Source organism: Chenopodium album, chromosome 26 (genome assembly GCF_948465745.1).
Source record: "Chenopodium album chromosome 26, dcCheAlbu1.1, whole genome shotgun sequence".
Classification (NCBI taxonomy): Eukaryota; Viridiplantae; Streptophyta; class Magnoliopsida; order Caryophyllales; family Amaranthaceae; genus Chenopodium; species Chenopodium album.
Window position 1 is genome coordinate 19,265,560 of NC_137859.1, and position 19,991 is coordinate 19,285,550.

The following is a 19,991-nucleotide window of genomic DNA, read 5'->3' on the forward strand; positions in this document are numbered from 1 at the left end:
CTCACCAATTACCTTCGATTCTTCATCTGTTAATTTTATTCTCTCAAAATCATTCAACAAATCCTCTGCCATAATCAGGGCTAAAATAGCAAGGGAAATTAATGGGGAAAGAGCAAGAATTGACTGGAAAAAAGCAAAGAAATCACGAACGTACGAAACCCTAGACGAGGGACATACAAACCCTAGACGAGGGACATACAAACCCTAGACGAGGGACTTTTTAAACCTCATCACTTAAACTTGAGTTAGATGTATTTGATACCTAAGGGAATGGAATGAGCCAAACCCACCTCCCCCCCCAAGGTTTCTAAACCCCATACCTCATGGGCTTGAGGTATGGGTTTAAAAATCATACTTTTGACAACCAAACATATGGTATGGGTTTTGGTAATTCTAAACCCATACCTCATACCTATAATCCGCAAACCAAACGCCCCCTTAGTTGTTATTGTTAATTGATTGGGTAGCCCTTGTTTACTATGAACTAATATTAGCTATTCTAAACTTGACTAATTTGAACTCAATTTCCTTTAAATGAATATAAGGTGAATATAATACTTCCTTTGTTAACTATTATTTGCAACATATACTATAAATGGATGTTAACTATTATGTGCAACAAATGTTTTCTTTCCTTTTTAGGTTATCATTTTTCTCTATCTCTCTCGTCATCGCATGCACCTAACTTTTTCTCTCTCTATTTTATACTCACAAACAAATTTTGCCTAGGAGTCCGCAAACACCCCCTTTATTGATTAGATATGTGAATTGAAAGCTGTGTAACAACTAAATAGGCAAAAGAAACAGATAGATTATTGATTATAATCGTCACACCCTTAATTAAAACTAGGACAGCTAACGCACCTATAGCTAGCCATGGCTAGGATCTACAATGATAATATATTAGTATATTACTCATTTACTTCGTATATCTTTCAGGTTGAGACATAATCTTTTGAAGTTGACAAACTACCGTTTAAGATGTCGTTGCAAAAATTTTCATTAGACAAGAACGTATTCCATCAGCCCATCAACTAAACCAGGCCACTAGGCCAGTAAGGTTAGAATACAAGGCTAACCAATCCAATTGGTGTAACAAACAAATTGGAGTTGACTTGAATGTATTATCTATGTCAGTATGATTCACTTACTTTCAGCCTGAATATCAAAGTGCTAAATCTAAGAATATTGGGGAAGATGAAACTTAACTTGGTGTAAAAAGTGATCAGTACTAATAAGCAAGATTTCAGCCCGAACCAGAATGCACCATCTCTGATTTATATTATGCGGATTCTTAGTGAGGGTAGTAATTATGCCTCATTTCGTTTACTCCACAGGGCCAAGCAAGCTAGCATATTTACAACATTACTCTAACAAACAAGTAAACATTCCAGAGTGCTGAACAAAAAAGTAATGGGGAAAAAGAAAAAAAAAATGGTATGAAGTCTCATTCTTGCGAGGCATTAGCACCATGTGCGTCTTCTTCAGGTGTGTTAGCCAAAGACTGGTCTGTATCTATTAGATCTGTAATATAATCCAAGGGACCCAGTGGATCTCCGAAAAGTGTGGACAGTATTTGTCTGTGACACTCATCACAGAAGTATAAGTAAGAGAAGTGACCTTCACTCGGAAGCAGATGCAAAGTAGCGCCTGGTAGGATGCGGCTGATGTACTGAGCCATAGATGGTGGTACAACATGATCATCCAAGCCCTGTCACCAATTACCATTTTCAGTGGAGTGCTAAAAAACAAGTAAAATATATTGAATTTTGAGCATTGTGTCAGTCCTTAAGCAAGTAAAGTTTTGACATTTCTAAGAGGGACAAATAGATGATAATTATCAACCACAATCTTGTTGGCCGGTTGTCTTCAACAAATTAAAAAATAGGTCCTACAGTTTTAACAATTATGTGTGTAGGTCAGCATTTAGTAAGCATAAGTTCTGTTCAGTATAATAAGTTAAAGCTAATTCCAGAAAGTCAGAAAAAATAATGGTCCTCTCGTTAACAAAGCTGGAAACATTTCAAACATTTTAGCTGATATCAGGTGCTGCCAAAATGTATACAGATTTTTTTTTACAATCAAAGACATAATGACACAATTTGGAAAATCAGAGGCTATGAAATTGAAAAACGAATATTAAAATGTGTTATATAGAAACGATTGATAGAAAAGCAGTGGATGGGAGGAAAAAAAAAGAGTTATGAGACAAACCTGCCATATGTGTATTGGCCCTGAAAATCCAGTTAATTCACATTCGGCTTGCCTGTATATGGACTTCAGCCATGGAAGGATGCCTGTACCCGTGCACCTCCTCCTCATCTGTAAGTCTGCAAGGCTAAAACCCCAGTCTGACACTTGTAGCACGGCTTCTTCAATGAATGATTTCATACGACCTTGTCTGACAGACTCTTCCACATCCCTCTGCCAAAATTCTTCGAAACTCTCCTTTTCAATCAAAGCCTTATCCTGCATAAGGGTGATGATCACGGCTTACTAAAGGCCTAAAGCATCATGTAAACTGTCTACACATAAAAAAATACACTAGCATAATGTGTTCTCTAGGAATGGTCTAAGGACGGAAAGATGTACCTAACCTAAAACAAAAATTTATCTAAAGCAGTACAGAGTCCCATGAAAGCAACTTTGCCATAAAGCTAAGCAGTAGCAAGTAGTTAATTACTAGAATTTGTAGTGACAAAAATTAATGACCTATTGGGTAGGTGTGGTAATAGCAGCTGAATTTCAAAACAATTTTGTTAAAAGAGCATCATGTCAATGTGGATGGCAACCGTAATTGGTCTATGGACGGAAAGATGAATCTAACCTAAAGCAACACTTATTTACAGCAATACATAGTATTTGTAGTTATTACTACTTTAGTAGAGGTTGTAGTGATTAAAAAATTAAGGCTGCATATTGGGTAGGTGTGGTAATGGACTAATAACGGCAATAAATTTAAAATGCTTTTTGAAGAGCCATATGTCAATGTGGAAGGTAACGGCAATGTAGTTAAAATACACAGTAATTTTAGTACTACGAATGCATGTCCACCCCCAAATATTTCTTTCCCTTCATAAAACACCTCTACTAGTTCTAAAACAGGCATGGACTTGTAAAAACGAAGTTCCAATGCATAAACATTGTCATGCCACTATTCTTACCAAATTATATATAAATTCATTACTATCATTCCTTTCATTACCACCTAAACAGGCTGTAACAATGATAGTCAGATTAAGGGGATGTTTGGTTGGGTCTTTGGAATGGATTGGGATCGAGTAGAATCCATTCCAATGTTTGGTTGAGCATCTTTTGTCATGGAATCTCATACTAACTCAATTCCAACCCCGTACAATCTCATACCCACCTTCACCCCAAAGATTTTAAATCCATTCCACCCTAGATATAAACCCTAACTAGATATAAATGCATTCCAATTTCACACCAAACAAGTTTAGCAAGGTATGGGGTTCTCAATTCATACTACGATGGTATGGGTTCCCAATCCATTACATTCCAATTAGTTGAACTAAACGACCCCTAATAAATGATAAACGGACAAGGAAGTACATGTATAGAGGAAGTCAGGAAGCACAGAAGCATTGGTTACAAGTAACAAGCACAGAAGCACAGGTTACAAGTACCAAGAAAATCAGTAGGACCAAGGGCATAAAACAACTGCCTGATATCTACTTCGCATCTTTTTCCCTAGTTACATATTATTTCACAAGTGACCACATTAGTAAAAATAACATACCTTTTCCCCGAGTGTCAGAGAGAACCATTTCTCAAGTGTTCCATGCTTTCCAGAAAAGAAGCTTCGGCGATAAAAATGAGAAAGAAAGCTGGGGAATCTCCTGGCTGTGGAGAACATGAACTTCCTTCTTTGCTCCCATCTTTCCCATGTCTTACTTGTCTCTTCCTTAGTCATGCTCGACTCGTAAGGGTTGATCATAGGAGCAACAAATGCTGCACCTGCCAGTTTAATTTAATAAAACAAAACACCATAAACAGTTCAGTCACTCAAGGATACTACATTGCTAAAGCTTGGACACTGATCTTTGACCTCTAGACATGGTATCTATACCTGCAATTCTGTTTGAGATAAACTTGATTGCTGCCCATGCATGCATTGCTGCACTAGAGTGTCCAAACACCCAGAACTTATCTTTCAGAGCCAAAGCATTAGCAAGGTGCTGCATATCCATGGCTGATGAGTTGAGGTTCCGTGACGGGTCAGGGTCACTTTCACCAAAGCCGGGAAGATCATATGTTATCAAACGAACACCAAACTCTTCCAGTAGGGAGGCTTTGATTCCAGGTATACCTTTCATGCAAATACTTCCAATTACAAAAGGGTAAAACAAACAGGCAAAAGTCCTCTAAGGTTCACCAAAACTCTTATATCATTTTTGCTTATATACCTGAAAGTCTTGAAGAAAGAAACGCATGTGGAGAAATCAGTGTAAATCTAGCTCTGTTGCCTGAAACACCCTGTTCAAGATATGCTATATGCCGACCATCTGGAAGTAGTACAGTGCTAGCACTAGGAGGATGTATAAGCATTTTCTTCACAATTGGAGCTGGATTTTGGTGTGCGTTATTTACATTCAGTACTGCATGATACTCAAGATTGTCAGACACTCAGACTTGAAAGCTCTCACAGATTAACGGTGAGAATACACCAGAAAAGCATAGATAAGACCAGAAGCGCATAAAATATAAGTAAAACTATAACATAAATATCGAAAGACAGATCACGCTAGAGAGAAAGTCTCTACATGTAAACAGCTACAACCATACTATTAGTAAGATCTATAACAGAAACTACTGCTAACTACAAATGTCTCCCTATATAAGTAGCAAATATGATAATTTGAAACACTCTTATACTCTACATCCGAAAATAAATAATGAAGTATCTAAGTATAGGATTTGAGACATCCAATTCGGTGAAGAATATCTGTGTTACTCAAACTCAACTATCAATCAATCATCGTCAGTCAGAGGTATGTGTCCAGGAGGCAAACTCGCCCAACTAGTGAAAATTTTGCATTTTTCCAGTCCTAAAGTGAAGTGTCTATATACAATACCTATGACTTCATCAGAGTACCGAGTTTCCAATTAGGATAGGTGAAGTGACATAAAGAGCCAAAATGACATAGGAGAGTATCATACCTATCTTATGATACTTCTATTATGCTATACACTGACTTCACCAATTAAGCATTAGGGAAAGAAAAAAAGTATTCTTCATAAGAAAAGCGCAGTTATTTCTATCATCATGGATTCCATATTGCAATCACTACGTAACACAATCACTATGACAAGAGATTGTACAATGAAAAAAAGTGGTATCAACATCATGACAAGAGAAATCAATCCATCTCAAAACTACAATAACATAAAATCACAAACTACTCGGGTGCTGACCAGCTTTTTCTAGGGGCCGGTACCATTACTTAAGACATGAGATGAAATCCCGTCTACATCAGTGCCTCTTTTTTATGGCTCCCAATACACCACCATAATAAACAATACCTTGACAACTCCAGTAAAGTCAACAATAAACTACTAAACACAAAGTAATTAAACTACTAAACCTGAATTAATTAACAAATTACAAATAAAAACAATACAACAGAACAAAGATTACCTGCAAAAGCGAGGATGAAAACGAAAAAAATCACAGGCCAAGCATGGACAGGGTCACGATCTTCAGGAAGATAATCATTCAAGAAACATAATCTATTAGAAATCTTAGCTAAAGGCGGTCCGAAATTCTGAACAAAATAAGAATCCTCAGCAACTAAACTCTGTTGAACAATGTCTTTACACCCTCTAGAAAGGTCTAACAATAGTTCACCCCATGCTTTAGCAAACCCTTTGATCTGATCCTTCAAATCCTCCTCTTGTTCCCTTGTATCTCCTTCGAAATGAGCATCGAAATTGAATTGTTTTGGATTATCTAATGATGGAATTGGTGATGCTACAAATGGATCGCCATTGTTATTATTATATCTAAGCCCATCATCTACTAAGCTAGCTAGTTCATCTCTCCATGAACCTGACCTTCCAATATCTGCCATTTTTGCATCAAATTGAAGCTCCAAAAACAGTCTTAAATCATCAAGCGATGAAATTTCTAATGATTTGGGTTCGAAATAGAAACTGGGTTTAACTTGAATTTAACACTTGAGTGTAAAAAATTTCTGGGGTTCTTTTGTACTTTAGATAAAATCAATAAAAATAAAAACTTTAAATTATCAACTAATGAACTTTGATGACTTGATTTAAGCTTGAATTTGAAGCTTTGAGTATGAAATCAAAAAATAAAAAAGAAGGAATTAACTGGGATTTTGGAGGTTAAGCTTAAATCAGAAGCTAAGATGATGGATTTTTATTTTTTTTTATTTTTTTTTTAATGGGGTATTTTCAGAAATTAAAAAGAATCAGCCTTGCTTGAAAATGAAGCATCACAAACATCAATGTCTTTTTCAAATCCCACAAAAATAAAACAAATAAAATAGCAGAAAAAGATAAGAAAAACTGATGGAGTTCCCAGAAAACTAGAAAGATAGAGAGTTTAAGAAGAAGGGCCACAAAATCAGGCAAATGAGAGCATCATTACAGCAATGAAACAATTGTTTGTGAAAAGGCAAAAAGGGAGGGAGAGAGACTGAAAGACTAGCATTTTTGGTAAACAAATTGATACAAACCACAACAAAACAGAAATTTAACCCTTGTTTAAAAAAAAAAAAAAAAAAAGAAAAAAAAAAGTAGTGTTTAAGTGTAAAAAGGAGGAATTTTGTAATGGAAGATGGACCCCAAACCGACCAACAACTGCTCCACGCCTCCACCACTGACCGGGCCTTTCGAATTAAGGATGAATTCTATTCCATGTGGGACCACCATTATGGAGTCACGGCCACGTCCTTGCTTCATTATTTACTCTTCACCGATGGCGGTTGATGTTCAGGAGAGCTCAAATTATCGAGTGTATACCATACCGGGTGTATATAACAAATTCTAGATGTTCGGTAAAAGTACTAAACTAGATTAGATCACGTGTCATGCACGGTAATTAATTTTACTATTGTTTATAATTCAATACAGTATTTTTTAAAAAACAAAAATAAAATATTTTGTATAATGCATGTGGACAAAAGATATAACCATTGTACTTTTTTTTTTTTTTTTTTTTATGTATAAAATGAAATGGAACATGAAATATAATGGCAACAGAGTAAATTAGATAAATAAGTTTAAAATTTTAATGAGAAATTAATATCATTATTCTTTTATTAACTAAATAATTAACTATTTTAAAATTGTATATTAAACACTATGGGATTGTAACACAAATAATTATTATAGTGTATTTAGGGCATGTTCACATTGAACTAAGCTGAGCTGAGCTGAGTCTGGGACAGTGGAAAACATATATAATTTGTCGTGCTTTTGATATATAAATAGCTAAAAATTAAAAATATATCAAATAAGATTAATATTGTTAAAAAATAATTATGCTATTAGGAAGCCGCATCCTACTAAGAAATAAAAACATTTTGAAATTTCTAAATAGAGAATACATGAATAACAAAAGAAAGCAAAGGGAATAATAGTAATATTAATAATAAAGTATGAATCAATTATTTGTAAAACGCGTCATTTTTAAAATTTTTGCTACAAATTTCCTGCATATATATTATATTGAAAATTTGAAGGAATAGAAACTACATAAGGATTAGAAAATAATATATACTCCATATATATACAAAGTAATAGACATCAGAATAGTATTTTATGGAAAATATGTGAACCACAAATATACATTTTGTTTAAGTAAGTGAATGATTTGATGAATATTTTTAGTATATTTTACAATAAGTAGTTGATGTCACTGTTGAAAAACTTAGAGAAAAAATCGGTACCAAATTATGAGACGTGTAATTTCTAGAGTCGATTTCTTCTGAGTGTCTGTTTTAATATTACGTTATAGATTTTTTTTTTCTTTTTTTGAAATAATATTGCGTTATAGATTGAATAGTTTAGACATAGAATAATAAAATATACAATAAAAGATATGAAAAATATTTGAATCACAAATATATTTTTGTATGAGGAAAGTGAATCACAATAAAATTATTTGACAAATATATATATATAAAGAATATTTACAATAAAATGTATAAAAAAAATAAAAAAAAAATAAAAGTGAATATAGTTTTGGAGGAAAAAAAATAGCACCAGAAGTGACACATGTCATTCCTAGTGTATGTTTTAGTATTATGTTATTGATTACTAATGCACGGGATACATTATACGCAAAAAAAAAAAAAAAAAAAAACATTAACTGAAGTGTTATTAGTTATTGGAGTCTCTTTTGAAAAATAATAAATAAATTAATGGAATGGATAGTTATGGTATTGGTATTTTTTATTAAAAAAAAATTAAAAAAAAAGTCTTAAAGGACACTAAATTTCATTAATTAAAGTCAAACGACATCTACAATTGACAATTAACAATAATGAAAACGAATTTAACCAAATCAAATAAGAATTAATCAGAGAAGGGCTAAGAATCCATATTCATAAATATAACAATTCGGCACATTATCGGTTCGTTGTCTCATGTAACTATTTGAGTGGATCCGTCATTACTTCGCAATTTTGTGAGAAAGAAAATTCTTGTACTAATTTCGTAACTTGGCCCGATTCCTAGCCATAATCAATCGTAGCCCTGCACAACTGGAGACCAATTAAACGCAAAGAAAACCTTGTCTTTCGAAGGAGTTTGAAAAACCTTGTCTTTCACAGGGGGATCGGGAAACCTTGTCTTTCGAATGAGATCGAAAAAATCTTGTCTTTCAAAGGAGATAAACTCTTTCTATCGAGTGATACATTATTATAACCTAAGAAACAAAAAGTTTAAAAGAAATAAAGATTGGGGCTTTCCATCGGTGAAATTAGACGAATACCCTTTTATAAAATAAAAATGGAGGCTAAAGTTTAGTAGATAAGAGAGAAAGAGAGGAAGATAGGGTTTTTTTTTTTTATATATATATATACATAAAATGCATAAAATTTGAATATTGGGGATTTCGATGATTGTGATAAAGTGTTGCAAAGTTGACTCTACAATTAAATAATTGATTAAGTAATTTTTTTTTTTTAAGGAAGATTAAATTATTTTTTTAGTTAAATTGAATACTCCCCTGCTTCTGAATAATTAACATAGTCAAATATTTGGCATAAATTAGATATATATGATTTTTGTCTGTTAAATAAATAAATAAATACAATTAATTTTTGGCGTGCGCATAGCTAGCCATGTATGAAAATCTCTTTTAGTTTGGTTTTTAGCTAACATTAATGAGGGAAATTATATAAACAAAAAAAAAAAATTGGGTATAAATATCCGCAAATTATTTTTAAGAGTTCAATAAAAACAAAAAATAAAAAAGTCGACTAATATTAATAAGGTAAAATAAAATAGATAACTATTTGAAAGGGTATAATTGTTCAAACATTGTTCATAAGTTATCTCTAACTTTTTAAAAGGTAGGAATGAAAAAAAAAAAAGAAGAAAAGCCACATAGAGGTGACCAACAAATTGGGTCAGCCTTAACATTTTATGTCATGCCCAAACCCAAAAAAAAAAGTAGCGGGCTTGTCGGGCCAAAATAGGCTTTTCGGGCTATTGGTGGTTTTTTTTAAGCTAAAATGCGTTTTTAGGCTGGCCTAAACCCGCTCGATTTTCGAGCTAGGCTAGGGGGCCTGGTGATGTTAATCATAAAAATAGGAAAAATAAAAAGAAAAAATGACACATATGTGATTCGAATGCATAAATGAGGGTATAAATATAAATAGACATTCTAAGGTATATATTTGACATAACACTATTTATAAGCGTTTGGTTAAACTTTTAATAAGGTAGGGTGGTAGGGATTAACATAGTCAAATATTTGTCACACATGACATTAGATATACTTCGTATATGATTTCTCCAAAAAAAAAAAAAAAATAAATATTAATAAAATAATAAAAAAAATTTTGATATTATGAACCTTTTTATTAATACATAATTAACAATATATTTTTATGATAAATTTTGTTTATAATACATTAGTGAAAAGAAAGGTTGTCAATATTAGTACTACCTCTGTTTCATGTTATATGCAACGATTTGACATAAAGTGTGAGTAGAAAATGTATAATTATTGCAAAAAATATGAAACGAAAGTAGTATATAAATAGTGAAATAAGTTAAACATGTCAATTATACAGGAGAGGGATTGAGGGAGTCCCTTTGTTTCCAAATATCTACACACTTTTTATTTTGAGTGTTTCAAAATAATTTACTTACTTTTTTTTAAAAGAAATAATTTACTTACTTTCTATTTTAATCTCTTACATACTCTCTTTATTTTCCTGTATTACCCTCAATTTACGGTCTCCACCTAAAACTTTAATGGCCTCAATGAAAACAAGATGTACTTCTTTTTTTTTTTTTTTTTTTAGTAAAAGGATGATTCTTTTTTTTTTGTATTTTTATTTCACGAATCTCCCATTTGCTTAATTTACACAAAAGTTAAAAATGTGTAGAATATATTGAAACTGAGAGAGTTTGTTTTTATGAATTTATATTATTTTATAGAAATTAGAGCAAATTTTACAAATTTAATTGCTACTCTCTCTATTCTAAAAATATTATACCATGTTGACTCGTGTTTATCTTTGATTGTCTATTGTGATTTATATATGTAATGAATAGTCCCTTTCTCCATATTATTTTTGGCCCATTTAACTTTTCATAGTCTACAATACGCGTCTTAGAACGTACATATCTTCATTTCTATACATGTAAAAATTATATAAAAAAAATGTGATAATGTAAGCGTCGTTCGAAGTGCGCCTACGTTAAAGCATCGTGGTGAATATGCTTGACACTCATAGGAAGTGGGAATTGACATATACGATTAGGGACACGATTAGGGACAAGAAAAGTAGGGAGCCGCCAACAAGTTTTTAAGGAACTTGTAAACCGTTCACGGATCATTTAAGGCAACCACGATTAAGGGACAACGAAGGCAACAACGATTGACCCGTGAAGGTTACACCCCATTCATAATCCATGAGATTACTAACTCCATATGGTTCGGAACCACGAAAGGAGGATCGGGGATGATGGTACAAAGTGAGTCATGGAGTCACATTCGCCCGTATTGGCCTCTACTCGATTCTTATTGTGAAAAGAATTCCTGTGATCTCAAAGGGATACAAACAAAATTCAATTCGCTCCAAACTATTATTATGCTAAATTGGTTCAATATTAATGCAACATATGATTCTAAAATATTAGTGATCACTTGATTAAAACAACAAGATTAAAAAGGAACCTAAACCGGTTGTCCAAATTATCTTATTAGTCGTGATTTTCAATTACATATTCCCTTTAAACATGCAATATGGTGATCATAAATTATAATAGAATAAACAAACATTAATATTGGAAGCAATATAGCAATAAATCCAACAATATAAAATCGTTAGAAAAATAATAAAAATAAAAGGAACATGATTCCTTACTTTGATTTTGTTTGCTTGCTACTATGAAAACAATAAACGCGTTAGTAACTTCAAGGAAAATTAATTAAACAATAATTAAAATGGAATTAAATTAAATAAAATAGAGTATAATTGATTTGGGGCCAAATCCTCAAACAATTCTACCTTTCACGCCGTGGTTTAAGGATAGAACCTCGGGTAAAGTACGGACTCCTTGGAGTGCTTAAGGAAGGTATTTTGAAAGAGAGAAGGGTAGACTAGTGTTTAGGCTAGAGCATAGAAGAGAAATGAGAGAGTTAATTGATGCTCCGTACACTAGGCGAAAAAACTAGTTGGCCACCGGTTCAAAACCCCCCCTATGCCACCGGTTTTGAATCGGTGGTCATTTGGGGGGTGGCAAATCCTAGAAGAAAGGTCACCGGTTCAAAACCGGTGGCAAAATAACTAATTGCCACCGGTTAACCGGTGGTATTAATTATTTTGGCCACCGGTTAACCGGTGGCAATTATCCTTGGCGCCTTTTTTTTTGGAGGGATGGCAGACAATTGCCACCGGTTAACCGGTGGCAATTAGAGGAAAAAATATATTTTTTTCCCTGCAATAATTCCTGTAATTCCTACTATATTTCCTGCAATTATTGCTGCTATTATTTCTGCTGTAATATAATTATATATAACAAGATTTATAAATATATATTTATACATTAATAATTAAAAACCAAATGCAATACAATAAATAAATTATCATATACATAAGTACAAATTTGCACCATACTAACTTACTAACAATAAATAAAGTAGTCTAAAGTTTAATCAACAAAGTGTAAATTCAAAATGATGTAACATTTACAAATTGAAAGTGATGAAAGATGCCAACATGTCTCGTACTTCATTAAGGTCCTTGCTTGTTAACGGATCACCCTTTAGTACCTTGAAAAACTTGGAATATATATACATTATGTTAGAATAAATTAGTTAAGTTAAACATGTGTAAATAAATATGCAAAAAATTAAATCACATAAAAAGAGCAACTTGCTAAGTTTTAGGACGCATTTTTCATAACATGTTTTCTACCTTGCCCATTTTCAACATTTTTTAACTAATGAGATAGTTCTTTCTCAGGACATGTCAAATATACTTAGTTTTAGGTGGCTAAGCCTTTTAATCACATAAAAAAGCAACTTACTAAGTTTAAGGACGCATTTTCATCCTAAATGGCCTATATAAGGCCTAAATGACTTCTACCTTGCCCATTTTCTACATTTTTTAACTAATGAGCTAGTTATTTCTCATAACATGTCAATTATACTTAGTTTTAGGTGGATAAGCTTTGAAATCACATAAAAAAGCAACTTACAAAGTTTTAGGACGCATTTTCATCCTAAATGGCCTAAAAAAGGCCTAAATGACTTCTACTTTGCCCATTTTCTACATTTTTTAAGTAATGAGCTAATTCTTTCTCATAACATGTCAATTATAATTAGTTTTAGGTGGCTAAGCTTTGAAATCACATAAATAGAGCAACTAACTAAGTTTTAGGACGCATTTTCATACTAAATGGCCTAAATAAGGCCTAAATGACTTCTACTTTGCCCATTTTCTACATTTTTTTAACTAATGAGCTAGTTCTTTCTCATAACATGTCAATTATACTTAGTTTTAGGTGGCTAAGCTTTGAAATCACATAAAAAGAGCAACTTACTAAGTTTTAGGACGTATTTTGGTACTAAATGGCCTAAATAAGGCCTAAATGACTTCTACCTTGCCCATTTTCTACATTTTTTAATTAATGAGCTAGTTCTTTCTCATAACATGTCAATTATACTTAGTTTTAGGTGGCTAAGCCTTGAAATAACATAAAAAAGCAACTTACTAAGTTTAAGGACGCATTTTCATCCTAAATGGCCTATATAAGGCCTAAATGACTTCTACCTTGCCCATTTTCTACATTTTTTAACTAATGAGCTAGTTCTTTCTCATAACATGTCAATTATACTTAGTTTTAGGTGGCTAAGATTTGAAATCACATAAGAAAGCAACTTACAAAGTTTTAGGACGCATTTTCATCCTAAATGGCCTAAAAAAGGCCTAAATGACTTCTACTTTGCCCATTTTCTACATTTTTTTAACTAATGAGCTAATTCTTTCTCATAACATGTCAATTATACTTAGTTTTAGGTGTCTAAGCTTTGAAATCACAGAAATAGAGCAACTAACTAAGTTTTAGGACGCATTTTCATACTAAATGGCCTAAATAAGGCCTAAATGACTTCTACTTTGCCCATTTTCTTTTAACTAATGAGCTAGTTCTTTCTCATAACATGTCAATTATACTTAGTTTTAGGTGGCTAAGCTTTGAAATCACATAAAAAGAGCAACTTACTTTATCCTTTGCACTTGCAAACTCCCTTGACGATGCCACAAGCGTTACTCCATTGTTTTGGGTCGACGAAGATTTCAAATCCCGACCCTCTGTCCAAAAAGTGTACCCATTGATGTCATATCCCTCAAATGAGCGAACATTATCCCTAGGACCATAAGCAAGCCACCTTATGGTATCGGTGACACTATCATCCAAACGACTCATCACTCGTTCACTAAACCAACTCACAAACCTCTTATTATGCAACTGCATTAGTGCCCTTTCACCTTTCGATGGAAATTCATCACGCAAACTAGCCATGTGCTCATCCAAATATGGGTGAACATCTGCAAGATGGTGCAACACATAAAGGTGTGCTTGTAAGAACTGATCTCGATCACGTGACATTCGTTTCGACCCAATTGTGCCATGACCATCCCGTCTCCCTTCATGTCGAGAAGTAGGAAGACCAATAGGTTCAACAACGGCTAAATAGTCGGCTACAAAATTACCAATCTCCTCACTCACGGTCCCTTGAATCATGCTTCCTTCCGGATGAGCCGGATTCCTTACTTTATCTTGCAATGTGCCCATGTGTCTTTCAAAAGGATAGCACCACCTTAGGAAAACTGGACCGCACAACTTAATCTCACGCATCAAATGAAGAATGAGGTGCACCATTATGTCAAAAAATGAGGGTGGGAAATACATCTCAAATTTGCACAAAGTCACAACCACATCCGTTTGCAAAGCATCAAGTGTACAAGGATCAAGCACTTTGCTGCATATTGTATTGAAAAACGAACATAGGCTTGTAATAGCTTCCCTCACGTGCTTCGGTAAAATACCACGAATAGCAATCGGTAGAATTACTTGCATCAACATGTGACAATCATGGGATTTCATACTTGTCAACTTCATTTCTCCACTTAAGGATACAAATCTTTTCATGTTAGATGAGTACCCAGAGGGAACCTTAATGCCGTAAAGACATGCACAAAACATCCGCTTTTCTACCCTTGACAATGTGTAGCAAGCCGGTGGTAAATACTTCTTCTCAACCTTGCCTTGACCCTCATCTCTACTCTTTGAAGCATCCGCGGCCTTTCCCTTTCCCTTGCTCTTCCCCTTTCCTTTTTTCGAAACATTTACATTTTCCTGTTTTGGTTCCTTTCCCTTTCTATCCTTCCCCTTTCTAACCTTGTCCTGAGGCCATAATTCCGGACGAATCCCCATCTCTTGCAAATCTAACCGTACACCCTTTCCATCCTTTGTTTTGCCTGAAATATTAAAAAGCGTTCCCACAAGAGCATCACACACATTCTTCTCTATATGCATCACATCAAGGCAGTGCCTAACATCATGTTCTTTCCAGTACGGAAGCTTCCACAAGATTGATTCTTTTTTAAAAAGAGCTGTTGAGATCGGAGCTTTTTCATATTTTCCAAACACCGTTCGTATACCCTTAACTCGAGCATAAACCTCAACACCCGTCAATGGCCTAGGCGCAATCTCCTCTTCCACTGTCCCATCGAAAGCCTTTTTCTGCCTACGGTACGGGTGATCACGCCTAAGGAACCTTCGAGTCCTTAAGTACACATCTTTGTGAGAATTCTTAAGGTATATGCTTGATGTGTCATCAATACAAATGGGGCATGCTTTTTTCCCTTTAACCTTGTACCCACACAGCTTGTCATATGCAGGAAAGTCATTCATGGTCCACATAAGGGCTGCACGCAATGTAAACATCTCGTTCTTATGAGCATCAAAACAAGAAACCCCTTCCTCCCACATTTTCCTCAAATCGTCAATTAGTGGCGCAAGGTAAACATCTATGTCATTTCTAGGTTGCCTAGGCCCCGTTATTAGCAATGAAAGCATTATATACTTCCGTTTCATACATAACCAAGGAGACAAATTGTAGATCACCAAAAGAACAGGCCAAGTCCTGTGCTGGGTACTAAGAGTGCCAAATGGATTCATCCCATCTGTGCACAACCCAAGTCTTAAATTTCTGACTTCATTACCAAACTCCGGAAACTTCAAATCAATGTTCTTCCATTGTGGGGAGTCAGCCGGATGCTTCAGCATTCTTTTTTTTTTGTCTTCCCTCGGCATGCCACCTCAAGTTTGTAGCGTCTTTTGGAGTTGAGAATAGACGCTTAAACCTTGGAATAATAGGAAGATACCACAACACCTTAGCAGGAGGTCCCGTCGTACCAGGATTGCAACTCATCATGCGCTTGTAGCGCGACTGCTTGCATCGTGGACACTCCTCCAATTGTTCATACTCATTATGATACAAAATACAGTCATTAGGACATGCATGTATCTTCTTATACTCCAAACCAAGTGGACACATCAGCTTCTTTTCATAATAGTAAGACTTAGGAATTTCATTCCCATCAGGCAAGATATCACTTAATGCGGTCAACAAAGAAGTGAAACTGACGTCCGTCCACCCATGCTTCGACTTAATGTTAAAAAGTGTTAGCACGGCAGAAAGTTTGGAGTATTTTTTGCACCCAGGGTACAAAGGCTTTTTGGAAGCCTCCGAAAGTAAATCAAACACATCACCTTCGACATTATGCAACATCTCATCCACGTCTTCATCCTCGACCTCATCTACTGGATCAACCTCAGCTCCATCCTCACCATTCTCAAAAACATATTCATCATCCTCACATTCCTCGTCCACATGAATTTCATTGCTTCTGTCATGCACATCATTCCCATCAAGATCCCCACTATACTCTCCACTTTCACCATGCCAAATCCACACATCGTATTTAAGTCTAAACCCACGACAAAGTACATGATCTCTAATGATCTCAACACTATTGACCACCTTCACATTATTACAATCAACACAAGGACAGTATAGGTCTTCCTCACCCATTTTGTGCTGATAAGATAAAGCCGTCTTGCAAAACTCTTGAACCCCATTCCAAAATTCCAATGTATCACGTCCATACATCCAACCACGAGCCTTCTCCATTTAGTAAAGTGTCTCTAAACATATATAGCAACATATTATGAATAATGTACAATTGCTACATATTTTACGTAAATCAACTTCAAGTACACACCGTGAATAAACCATTCATATAGTGAAAAAATGCATGTTTCCAAAGTGTCCTTATCACTCCAACCTAACCCATCCTTGAATGTCTACTCTCACTAGTGAATGTATGTCAACTTTCCAATTTTAAGGAAAATCCGGCAGCACTTCCCCCCAGTTCTCCAAGTACACGATGTAGATAATTACTTACCCACATATGTACCCAGAGAACATGGTGAAGAAATGGAAAGCCAAGATGTTCCATAAAATCGAAAAAAAGACATACATTCACCACCTAAGTGAGAGTAAACATTCACGAACAGTCCCAACTGGGGACTATTCAAGACTTTCTCCTAATGAACGGGTATCTAGGCATATGATGATGCAAACATTTAACAAGATACAACTTGCAATGTCATGAACAAACTTTTATCAAATGGATAAATAGAAAGAAATATAGCTCCATAAAGTTTATAGTTCATACCAATATCTATCGCAAGTACAATGGAAGTAATGTCACGAACTTCCCACTTGAGTAGCTAATAAACTTGTGCTTCACTACATATTAATCTACAAAAATAAACAAATAAAACAACATAAAAGTTAGTAATTTTGTCAAGAACTATAAAACAACCTAAAATTACACATTAAAACATTCCAATTAATAATTACACAATAAAACATACTACCAAAATTAAACTAATTAAGTAACAAGGTTACTAATAATCTCTAATTTAATAAAAATTACCCATTAAAACTTATGAAAATTTAAATAACTTTTTTCCTAATCTCTACCTAATAATAAAACAACCTAAATTGTTCAAAATTTCTTAATAAAACAACCTAAAATTCAGAAAAATTAGGGTTAATTATATTCAAAACTAACTTAATTTTAATTTGCCTAAACATTATTCAAAATGCAAAATAAATTAAAACTAACCCTAGGTGGAGATGAAAGGGAGGAGAGAAGGACGGTGTTCCGTGGTGGAGGGAACTCAGCGGCGCGGCGGCGAGGAGGCGGAGATGCTGCTGCTGGTGGAGGTGCGGAGACGAACCTCAATGCTGCTGCTTGCTGCTTCTGGTGGAGGGGGTGCACGCAGGTGGTGGAGGGTGGTGCGGTGGCGGTGGTTGTGGCTGCTGGTGGAGGGTGGTGCGGTGGCGGTCGTTGGAGAGTGAGGGGTAGTTTGTGGAAGCTTTGTATTGTGGTGGCTGCGTGTGAATTGAGTGCGTGAAATGAAACAGGAACTCGAGGTAAGAGAAAGAAGAAAATAGCGAGGGAGGGCGCGTTTTTTTTTTTATTAATTAAATAGGCTATTGCCACCGGTTCAAAACCGGTGGCCTTATTATTATTGCCACGGGTTCGGTTTGAACCGGTGGCAATACCGGTTTACCTCATCCCACCCATTATTATTGCCACGGGTTTGGGTTGAACCGGTGGCCAATTAGGGGTGTCTTTTTCAATTTTTCTACTAGTGGTACATCAGAAATGAGGGGGTATTTATAGGAAAAATGTGCTGAGGGAACACACGAAACCCTAAAATGATAAAAACCCTAAAACAGTATCTCGTGACACGGTAAACTGTACCGTGACACGGGAAACTCCACCGTCAAACGGGAGCAATTCCCGTGACACAATGCACATTTTGTGAGACGCGGGAAGTTTTTGGCAAACGGGGGAAGAAAACGCGTTAGGGTTTACGCGGAAAGGACACATATGCACCCGTGTCACAGCAGATTTCCCGTGTCACGGGATTTCTTACCGTCAGACGGGAGAGAATCCCGTGACATAGGGATTCTTGCCGTGACGCGGGACATTTTTGTCTGCTTTTCCGTCCAAATTCATTTTTAACCCTAATTTCATTAAGCTTTTTAAGTGCCGATTGATAATTTCGGGCCATTTTCTGATTTATTTAAATTGGGCTAAAATAAGAAAATAATTAAAAAGAAATAAATAAAAGGTTTGGGACAAAAATAAATAATAAAATAATAAAATAAAAAAGGGTTTGGGATGAAATTTAAACTATGCTTTTACCAAACATCAACACTGATCCATGGACTGTTTAATACGAATTTAATTAAATATGATTTTTAAGCACTCTCAGGATTAAATACTGAACCCGACCAATAATGGCGGTGAAAGGTTGTTCATCATCGGGTTTGGTTTTGGGGAGACATTTTTAGGTGTCTACAGATGATATACAGTGAAACGAATGTAATAAGATCCCACATGACTATATTATTTCATATATATATCAATGGTAATTTGTGATCAAAGTTTTTAAAGTTTGACCTAAAAATAACATTGAGCAAAAATAAAAGGACAAAGGGAGTAATAATCATGTGAGTTCTTGTTTAAACATCTAGATTTGTACATTTAAAACATTAACTTTTATAATTCTTTTTTGTTAACATTTAAATATATTAACGAACAATGTCGTGGGTTGGTGAGCGGAAAAGTCAACTTGGTGCAATATTTGTGAAACTAAATAAATATCACATTTTTGTACATATTTGAAGTTACTTATTTTTCACAATTGAAATGAAATTGAAACTTGAAATTCTCTAAGCTATATCTGATCAAAATCAATAAGTCTTAGCTGCACTCTTATGCAACTAAGATAGTTGCACCAGCACTATAAAATGAGCATTTAGTAAATAAATATGAACACATAAAAAAATGAACATTCACTAATAAAAAAATGAACACGTAAAAAAAATAAATGCACATTAAGTACTAAAAAGTGAACATGTTAAAAAAAAAAATGATCATTTACTCATTTGGTATACGAAACATGAACATAATTATCATATAATCATAATATTGATGGACCACAACCTTAAAAATGAAGATATAGTAAAAAAAAAAAATGAACACGTAAAAAAAATAATTATTAATAAAAAAAAGAACATGTTAAAAAATGAACATTTAATAATAAAAAGTGAACACGTCAAAAAAGAAATATGAATTTTTATCATATAATAATAGAATAGTTGG

At 34.4% G+C, this 19,991-nt stretch overlaps 1 protein-coding gene and 1 pseudogene across 1 annotated transcript; both read right to left on the reverse strand.

Annotated features, from left to right (window-relative positions):
• The window catches only part of LOC145616920 (uncharacterized), a 192,428-nt pseudogene that overhangs the window by 150,888 nt on the left and 21,549 nt on the right, over positions 1-19,991 (reverse strand).
• Positions 1,255-6,750, reverse strand: LOC145618283 (uncharacterized). The gene is made up of 6 exons (XM_081673059.1): positions 5,660-6,750; positions 4,428-4,619; positions 4,091-4,330; positions 3,761-3,978; positions 2,215-2,469; positions 1,255-1,711 (listed from the first exon to the last, which is right to left on the reverse strand). Exons 1-6 carry the CDS (start codon positions 6,090-6,092, stop codon positions 1,448-1,450), a joined length of 1,602 nt encoding a protein of 533 aa, XP_081529185.1. The 5' UTR covers positions 6,093-6,750; the 3' UTR covers positions 1,255-1,447.

Excerpts from the sequence above, each read along its gene's own strand:
- LOC145618283 (XM_081673059.1), bottom strand. The coding sequence starts at position 6,092 with ATGGCAGATATTGGAAGGTCAGGTTCATGGAGAGATGAACTAGCTAGC. Across the intron at positions 2,470-3,760 it reads CTCTGACACTCGGGGAAAAG|GATAAGGCTTTGATTGAAAA; the intron begins GTATGTTATTTT and ends ACCCTTATGCAG. Across the intron at positions 1,712-2,214 it reads GGCCAATACACATATGGCAG|GGCTTGGATGATCATGTTGT; the intron begins GTTTGTCTCATA and ends AATTGGTGACAG.